General features: G+C 42.1%; 1 protein-coding gene and 1 pseudogene across 1 annotated transcript; both read left to right on the top strand.

The window, feature by feature from the left end:
* Positions 1-384: 384 nt before the first annotated feature.
* LOC116212819 lies at positions 385-3022 on the top strand (annotated as a pseudogene).
* A 1927-nt stretch (positions 3023-4949) lies between these two features.
* LOC116214119 (65-kDa microtubule-associated protein 1-like) lies at positions 4950-8918 on the top strand. Its single transcript, XM_031549420.1, has 11 exons — positions 4950-5103; positions 5886-5941; positions 6046-6123; positions 6209-6412; positions 6532-6783; positions 6874-7089; positions 7174-7329; positions 7414-7725; positions 7806-7893; positions 8116-8264; positions 8368-8918. The coding sequence occupies exons 3-11, from the start codon at positions 6052-6054 to the stop codon at positions 8662-8664; spliced, it is 1746 nt and encodes a 581-aa protein (XP_031405280.1). The 5' UTR covers positions 4950-5103; positions 5886-5941; positions 6046-6051; the 3' UTR covers positions 8665-8918.
* Positions 8919-9408: the final 490 nt, after the last annotated feature.

Below are 9408 nucleotides of genomic sequence, written 5' to 3' on the forward strand. Positions count from 1 at the left end.
CTTGCGAATTGCTTAGTGAAAAATAGAAGAGATATATTTTCATAACTCGAACTCCGAAGATGCCCTAGAAAGTAGAAAGTGGCGTGTATTATTACATAGTGACTCGGTGCATCTCGAAGCTTATATTTTCGTTCATCTTGAGCTCCCCGACTTTCAATTAGAACGCTAGTTTGCTTGCTCAACTTCTACTATGCTTTTTCCACGGAGAAAAAAAAAGAAAGAATGTAATAATAGAGTTCGCGGGGGTAACAATGCAAATAGTTGAAGAGGATGAGGGTGTATGTGGGACAATGTAGAACATTGCGGTGTAAAATAAAAAAAACTCAAATTTCATGGTGCAAAATCAAATTTTCGCTTTCTCGTAACGCGACGTAACTCAAATGATGTGCAGGACGTGGCTGAAGCTTCACTCTGCCACGAGTTCCGTGGATGCTTCTGCACAAACAATGTCTAGACGAAAATACCCCTCCTTCGCAGCGGAAGAGCCCACGCTTGAAGGGCAATTTTGTCAAAACACAAAGCCTTCTGCCTTCCCCTTAAACCTCTTAAACCCCTCCGTTGTTCCGGCCATTGAGTCTGATTCTACCCGGTGAAGTTCCGATTTTTCGCTGCAGGTTTCCTGACCGGAAATCTTCTGGTCTCTCTCCGGCGATGCTCTCGTCAAGGGTTCTGTACCGCGCTTCAAGGGGCGCGTGTCGATTCACCTCGCTCTTGTCGCCTACGCGGAACCTGGGCTCGCCGATCCTCTCCCACCAATTCTACGGCGTTCCTTGTCAATCCCCTTACAAGGTAGTTGATATTCCTTGCTTCCTCGTTAGCCATTTTCAGCTGATGTTTTCGGCTCCAATGGTCAATTAGATTGTTTTTGGTAATATCTCTTCGAGTCTCGAGGTCAGCCGACTCCCGCATTGCCTAGGTTGTTGTACTAGCCATTGGTTCATCGATTGTGTTGTTGAATTCTTTAGCTTTCTATGCTGAAATGTTTGAAGTCTTGAGTTTTATCCATGATAAAACTGCTCGTAAATGTTCATCGAATGGATCAAAAAAAAAAAAGGCCAAACTTTGTCTCGGAGGAGTTAATGAACCTTAAAATTTTCAACTTCAGTTGTTGAACTAGTTTTGATTTGTTGACAGTATGTTATGTCTTGTCAGTCCTTTATGGTGATTTATGCTGCCTTTTTGTTCCTATTTCAGTACATTCCCCTTTTACGCCATTCAAACATCAATTCTTATGCACAACAACGATTTGGAATCTCGTCTACCACATCCTCTAGACCTTCTGAGAAGGACCAGGAGGATGCTATTGACAACGATACACGGGAAGATGCTGAGGGACTCAAGGCAGATGAAGCTAAGATTTCTGAACATCGGGAAGATGTGATCCCAGAAGCAAAGGAATCCAATGAAGCGGAGAAACCGGTTTCCGATTCAGACCCTCAAACGGTGGAGTCCCAAGACTCCCAGCAATCGACTAAGAGGAGGCGAAGAGGTACTAAACGAATTGCATTCTCTGACACTGATTCAGATGACGAGGGTGAGCTGTCCATGGAGAAGTTGGCAAAACTTGTGGCGGACAAGGAAGAGCTCTTAAAGTTGAAGCATAAGGAGATAGAGAAAATGCAAGATAAAGTCCTTCAGAGCTATGCTGAGATGGAGAATGTGATGGACAGGACGAGGCGAAAGGCAGAGAATTCAAAGAAGTATGCCATTCAGGTGTGTTGCTATTAATCTCCGTGGTCACTGGCACGATCTTTGCACCATCTTTTATAATTAGAACTCATTCATAGTCTTGTCTGGAAATATACTGCAGAGTTTCGCAAAGGGCTTGCTTGATGTTGCAGACAATTTGGGAAGAGCTTGATAAGCTGGACGCTTCCAAGGATGCTGATGGAGCTGTCCACTCTTGAAAACGCTTCTAGAAGGTGTTGAAATGACCGAGAAGCAGCTCCTAGAGGTTTGCCTCTATTATTCCCATGATCATCTTCTATTTCGTGGCCTTACGAGCTTTCTTCTTGCCCACATTGTATTGCTATTCTCTTTTTAAGACTGGAAAATCTGTAGTAAGCTGATGCGGCATGGAGATCTTGCTCTAACTTGTCTTTAGCTGGCCTCGAAGTCCTTGATTTTGCCTAGAACGATGTGTTGTTATTGGACCAAAGTGTAGATCTATGTGTGTTTGTAGTTTACAGTGGAACTCGAACATTTTCCATGTACAGGCTTTCAAAAAGTTTGGAATTGAAAAATATGATCCTACAAATGAACCATTTGATCCAAATAGGCATAATGCGGTGTTCCAAATGCCCGACAGCTCTAAGCCTCCGGGAACTGTTGCAGCTGTTCTCAAGGTGAACATTTCATCTAGTTGCTTTCTGTTCCGGATACTTAGGAATCATTAAACCCATTCCTGTTTGGTAAGTAAAAATAATAATGTTGCTTTAACTGGACTTTATATGCTGCAGGCGGGATACATGCTATATGATCGAGTTCTTCGGCCAGCTGAAGTTGGTGTAACCCAGTCAGCGGAGAATGATTCATTGGAAAACATAAATGATGCAGCCGAGAAAGACTCTGAGGCCTGATGGAAATTGGGCCTCTTCAGAGAACCAAAGATCTTAGAAAAGGTAGCTACTCAGGAAACGAGACTCAAAGATTGACACGAGTTGTGGATCCTCTCCCGAAGCACCCTGACTTTGTTTGCAATGAGAAACATTTGTAACGATCTCCGGTGGCATTAGGAAGTTTTGTTCTACGTGAGGTACAGGTTATCCATTCGCTTTCGTGTTGCCCTTCTAGTTCCTTATGATTTTGATAATTTGCTCCCATGTGCCCGAAACGATCATCTGCTTATGCTTCTCTTGCTCTCTTAGGAAGCCGTTAGTGACATTTATAGAGATGCCTTGAATTGCTTGGAGTTGGATGTAGAAGTTTATTAACGGTTTTTTATTATTTTTAAATTTATGGGGCTGATATGTTTATGTGGAATAATAAGTAATAATAACAAATTCTTATCGATTTTATCTTCCCTCTTGAAAGCAATGAAACGGAGCTGCTGGGCAAACATAGTATTCATCGGACGACACTCACATGGTCGGCTGTGGGGGAAGTCTCGTCCACGTGATAAGCCTCTCTCGTCTCTCTCTCTCTGTCTGTCTTCCAACAAACAATCCTTGTTTGCTTCCAAAGTTTAATAATAATAATAATAATAAACAAATAATTTAGCCCAAGGAAAAGGTCCTTTGTTTGCGTTGAGCGACTCGCAAGCTTTCCCTTTTTTTTTAAAAAAAAAACAAAGAAAGAAAAAGAAAAATTATTTATGACAACAAAAAGCTGATTAAATTGGATTTTATATTAAGCTAATCTCAGAAAGACGTAGATTAAATTTTTAATAATTTGTTCCGACCCAGGAATACTATTGCACCAACCAAATGGATCATTGCCTGATGCATACGTCTATACCAAATCCTTGACCTACTAGACGAATACAAGAAAAAAGTCAACATTTTATTTCTATTGTTGTGTTACGTTGAATTATGATGAACAATGTTCGCCAGTGTGTGTATTGACGCTTGTTTTTCTTTTTTCCCTCGTTTCAAAGACACTCGGTAGAGTATGAGTCGTGCAATCAATCGGATTAAGAGCGCTGGGATGCATCCGTTGCCTCGCGGATTTTACATATTATTTACGTTGCTTGATATATTCATGTCAATCCGTGACCCAAATGTCCCATAATGATTTTCTACGGGCCAATAGGCTTTATATGTTTTAGCAATATTAATCGATTGATTGAGTAATAATTAATGAATAAAAATGAAAATGAAAAGGGGGAGAGCTGATTTGGTGACTTTATTCCCCTCGTCATCATGAGATCCAAATCTAATTCCGTGACTTTAGCATAGGAGGTTTTATTTACTTTAAAGCTTAATTAGTTTACTTTGAGATTTTAGAGAGATAATATAAGACAGAGACCTTCATTCGACATTATCATTATCCTTTTGGATTTGTTCTCTCGTCCTTTGCATGCACCCACTCGGACATGCCCACATCTCATCTTCTTGCGTATGCATGCATGTTTGGATCCCACCCAGCACCCCCTCATCTTCTGCCCCCGTCCTCCTCTTCTATTTACGCAATTGCCCCTCATACTCCTCACTCTAGAAACGATACGTTCACGAATTCTATCGTTTACCGTACAAGTTAATCGAATTTCTTACTCTTCGAACTTTCAACACTTGCGGCTTCCGCAATTGCCCCTGTATCTATACACAGGTTTTCTCACGGATTGTTTAGCAGATTTGATCTCTATTATCTTACGTAGCAAATTTTATTATTTATATTGAGATCATACCTTGTTTATTCATATAAAAATCTATGCTGAGTTTGTCGACCTCCAAATTATTGAACGAGAACTGTCAATGATTTTCTCTAGAATTATAGTTTATGCTGCAGCATCATGCTCGGCAACCTTTCTAGCTGATTGTTCATCCAAAGTAGCTTCTCGCTTGTTATAGATCTAAAGTTTTATGGTTCTTAAAGGTTAAGAAAGAGGAAGTTATCGACATTTTTCGAATGGAATACCAAGCATAATGTATACAAAATTTGAAGAAAAATGATGGGACGAACACACGATGGATGGGCCCCACATCATCGCGCAGTTCACTTTGATGTACGGTTAGCGTAGAATTTAATTTCTCGGTACGGGGTCAATACCCGGCGGGGGAGGGTGTCAAATAGATAAGGGTCCCAATCATTGTATGGGTCAAACCATCGACGCTCCCCCTCCCTCTACAGTCAAACGCCCAGGGACAAACAGGTCAATTCGGTCGTACTCACAGTGTCATATCCGTAATTAATCCCGAAAATTGCGGGCAAATAGGTCAACAGAACAAAATTCACCTCGACCGTGGACCGAGACCCCCCCCATGTATAAGGGTCCCACCTCCGTCCATCTCTCTGCTCTCTCTCTCTCTCACTCTCTGTTTCTCTGTCCTTTGCTTCTGCTGTCACTCTCTCCCTCTCTCTCTCTCTCTCACTCACTGATCTTTTGCTTCGCTTAGATCTGAAACCGAGAGGCCACCGCATTCATCAGCTCCGAGATCGATCCCGGTAAGCATTCCCCTGCTATCGACATTCATTTCTTCTCTTCAGCTCAGCATTTCCCCTGCTCCTTGCGATCTCGCTGCTGCTGCTGCTGTTCGGTTTTGTGCTTGGTCTGATCCCTGGCGCGGGAAGATCTGAGGGGTTTTGGAGCTGAATCCCTGCCCGTCCGAGTGAATGTAGTACTAATAAGTGTTTTCCGGGAAGTGAGAGTTCAGTGTTTTGGCTGCTGAGTGCTTTGGAAGCTTCTTGAAGATCTCGGGGCCTGAGCTGCTGAGATCTGTCCCGTCATGTCGACGATGTCCTTGTGATTGTTTCGGTTGCGTGGGTAGTGTCAATTTGGCAGAGTCGAGCATGTCTGTTGCTGTCTGCTGATTGAATTTGTGAAGAGAACATGAGATTGGCTATCTACTGTAGCAGAATGTGATGGTTTAGTAATAAATTCTGCTTTTCCTTAGGGAGGGTGAAAATTTTCTATTGAAAATTTAGCTGGCCTAGCCTAGGGAGTAAGGATTATCGACTTTTATGCCAATTAATATTAAAATCGAGCAGAAAGCATATAAAAGCCCCCCTCTGTAACTGATTTGCTCTCTTAAATCGCCAGTAGGTTGGTGTTTGTATGGTTTATTATGTCTGCTATTGGTGGGGTAGGTATTGGAAAGTTACTTGAAAGAACAATGTTTTGGTAGGTGGGGTATGAGGTTCATCGATCTTCCTTTCGACTCCAGAGCATGATTAACTACAGTTGAACTAGCCATTATATACTTTTTACTGACTTTCGATGCGTGCAGCAGATTATATGTTGGTTCTCCAGTGAGTGGCTGTACCTTGTGAGTGAGTTAGGAAGGTATGCCAGTTTGGCTCTATATTTCTACTTAGTCATGCTTGTACTTTGTTGATGTGGAAAACCCTGAGGTGTAAGTAAAGGGACGCTTTTTGGGTACACTGCAGAATTAGATGGCGGCCTCAAGTGTTCAAGACCCACTACTGGGAGAAATTACTTGCGGGTCTTTATTGAAGAAACTGCAGGTACTATTTCTGAGATCTCAATAGCTGCATCCATTTGAACTTGTGTCGAGTGGGCAGCAAGACATCATCCTTTAACTATTGGCAGGAAATCTGGGATGAGGTTGGGGAATCGGATGAGGAGCGGGATAAGATGCTTCTTCAAATAGAACAGGAATGCCTGGATGTGTACAAGAGGAAAGTTGAGCTGGCTGTGAAATCGAGAGCACAGCTTCTTCAGACTCTGTCAGATGCCAAAATTGAACTTGCTAATCTCATGTCGGCTTTGGGAGAAAAGAGCTTCATTGGCATGGTGAGTAGTTCTCAATCTTTTTGATGTTTCACATCTTAAGACTACTATGATGCAAATGTGGCTTTCGATTTTCATCATGGAGCTTGCTTTAACATTTAAATGTTTTTCTTTTGTTACAGCCTGATACGACTTCTGGAACAATCAAAGAACAGCTAGAGTCAATTGCGCCGGCCCTCGAACAGCTCTGGAAACAGAAAGAAGAAAGAGTTAAGCAATTTTCTGACGTGCAGTCACAGATTCAGAAGATATGTGGAGAAATTGCTGGGAACTTGAGCATGGGTGAGCAAGCTCCTGCAGTTGATGAGTCGGATCTGTCCCTGAAGAAGTTGGATGAATATCAAGCCCAGCTACAAGAACTTCAAAAAGAGAAGGTAATAATTTTGATTCCATTAATAAGGTGACAATTTAATTTCTTCTGCAATGTTCCAGATGTTCACCACCAATTGACTTATATTGTGCAGAGCGAGAGGTTGCACAAGGTACTTGAATTTGTGAGCTCTGTGCATGACCTGTGTGCTGTCCTTGGGATGGATTTCTTCAGCACGGTGACTGAAGTCCACCCAAGCTTAAATGACTCAACCAGTGTCCAGTCCAAAAGCATTAGCAATGACACTTTATCTAGGCTGGCTAAGACAGTTTTAGCACTGAAGGAAGATAAGAAACAGAGGCTGCAGAAGGTGAGTATGACTTTTCTCGGTGTCACTTTCCTCGGATTGAAGCGCATTATTCACATATGCTGACATGTCCTCTGCTCTATGCAGCTTCAAGAGTTAGCTACTCAATTGGTCGACCTCTGGAATCTGATGGATACATCCGAAGAAGAGCGACAGTTATTTGGCCATGTCACCGGTAACATGTCAGCTTCTGTTGAGGAAGTAACTGTCCCCGGTGCTCTCGCTATGGATTTAATTGAGCAGGTATACTCATCCCATTTATACTGACATCACCGGTTAAGTTGTAGTCGGGCTACAGCTCACACATATACCTTTCCGATTCTTAAGGCTGAGGTGGAGGTTGAGAGGCTTGATCAGCTTAAAGCGAGCAGGATGAAGGAAATCGCTTTCAAGAAACAAGCTGAACTTGAAGAAATCTTTGCTCATGCCCATATAGAAATAGATCCAGAAGCTGCCAGAGGAAAGATTCTGGAACTTATTGAGTTTGGGAACGTTGAACCAGCTGAATTACTTGCTGACATGGATAATCAAATAGCAAAGGCCAAGGAAGAAGCTCTAAGCCGGAAAGAAATACTAGACAAGGTTGAGAAATGGATGTCTGCCTGTGAAGAAGAGAGCTGGCTTGAAGATTATAATCGGGTAAGTCCAAATAACCTCTCTCTCTCTCTGGGATCTAAGTCTTTAGTTATTAATTGACTCTCATTTCCTGTATTGAACAGGATGACAACAGGTACAATGCTAGCAGAGGTGCACACTTAAATCTCAAACGTGCAGAAAAAGCTCGGATTCTTGTCAATAAAATTCCTGGTACGACCAAGAATCATCTACTTGCATGTGCATCTGTTATATCTCTACGTTGTCCCAGGAGATTTATGTAAATAACTCTATTGAACAGATTAGCATGTCTGTTGTACATCGTCATGCATGTGAAAGGAGGATCTAGTTCAGGCCATTTTTCTGGGCAGTGATTTCATAGAACTTAATCTATATCGCGTACATCTCATAATGGTTAATATTCGTTGTCTGTAGCCCTTGTTGATACGCTGGTGGCAAAAACACGAGCATGGGAAGAAGAACGTGGCATCTCCTTCACATATGATGGTGTTCCCCTTCTTGCTATGCTCGACGAATATGCCATGCTAAGGCAAGAACGAGAAGAAGAGAAGCGACGCATGAGAGTAAGTCGGACGCAAAAAATTTACTTCAAGAGCTCTTTTATAGTGCAATCCTAAATTTTCCTATACATATTCCTTCTAAATATCTTGATCTTGACCATGATAGGATCAAAAGAAGTTCCATGAGCAGCAAAACTCGGAACAAGAGGCCATCTTTGGTTCGAGGCCCAGCCCCGCAAGACCAGCCAGCACAAAGAAGGTGGTGGGTCCACGTGCTAATGGAGGCACAAATGGAACTCCGAGCAGGCGTCTTTCTATGAACTCACACCAAAATGGGAGCAGGTCCATCAACAAAGACAGAAGAGATTCTAGGTTATCTGCTCCTGCAAACTATGTTGCCGTGTCCAAAGATGATGCAGTGTCCCATGGTTCCGGAGCTGAACCAGTCCCATCATCACCTTGAATGAAAGATGTAAGTTTGTAGTTTCTTTTAATCCTTTGTACCTGATGTTATATTGATATCACTGTGACTAGGTATTGCCAGTAGTAGGATAAAAATCGTCGAGACAGTGATTAGCCACTTGAAGAGAGGACTTCATATACTTCTAAAGCTGTGTATCCTATGGTGCCATTTGAAGGTTTTCCTTGCGATCCATGCTTTCCATCATTCAGTTTTTGGTTTGAATAACATATCGTGCATGAAGATTTAAGTGGAAATTCCTAAGTTCGGTTGGGAACAGGATATCCCCAGTTCTCCACCTTCACTCCCACATGCACATAGTCTAGTTGATTGCAGTTTTGTCTCACAGAATTGGTAGGAGTCAAATGGAATCGCCGCGAAAATCGACCAAGTTTTTTCTGTTGGTTATATTCCAATAAGTTTTTGAGTCCTCTTAAATGAATGCAGACATGGTCCTTTGCTGGTTAGCTTGTGAATTAGCTATTTATTTCGAGAGATGAACTGTACAATTGCTTTTTCTTTACCTATAGTTGTATAATGGTGGGTTGTCGGGTGTGCGGCCCTTTGTTGTTGAGAAGTCGGTCACATCTCCATTTTGATGGATCATATGCACAAGTAATGATTGTCAAGTTTGATCATCGTGATATGATCACCTTGAATTCCATGACAGCAACTGATTTATATCAACAATGCATTTGTGATACGATTAGGGTGACCGCTATGCTTATTGTCTTCATAGATCGCAAA

The sequence above is a fragment of the Punica granatum genome, chromosome 7, assembly GCF_007655135.1.
Source record: "Punica granatum isolate Tunisia-2019 chromosome 7, ASM765513v2, whole genome shotgun sequence".
Lineage (NCBI taxonomy): Eukaryota > Viridiplantae > Streptophyta > Magnoliopsida > Myrtales > Lythraceae > Punica > Punica granatum.

Bases quoted from the DNA above. Each gene is read 5' to 3' on its own strand.
- LOC116214119 (XM_031549420.1), top strand. From the start codon at position 6,052: ATGGCGGCCTCAAGTGTTCAAGACCCACTACTGGGAGAAATTACTTGC. The intron at 7,090-7,173 runs GTGAGTATGACT...TGCTCTATGCAG, and splicing joins AGAAACAGAGGCTGCAGAAG to CTTCAAGAGTTAGCTACTCA. The intron at 7,726-7,805 runs GTAAGTCCAAAT...TGTATTGAACAG, and splicing joins GGCTTGAAGATTATAATCGG to GATGACAACAGGTACAATGC.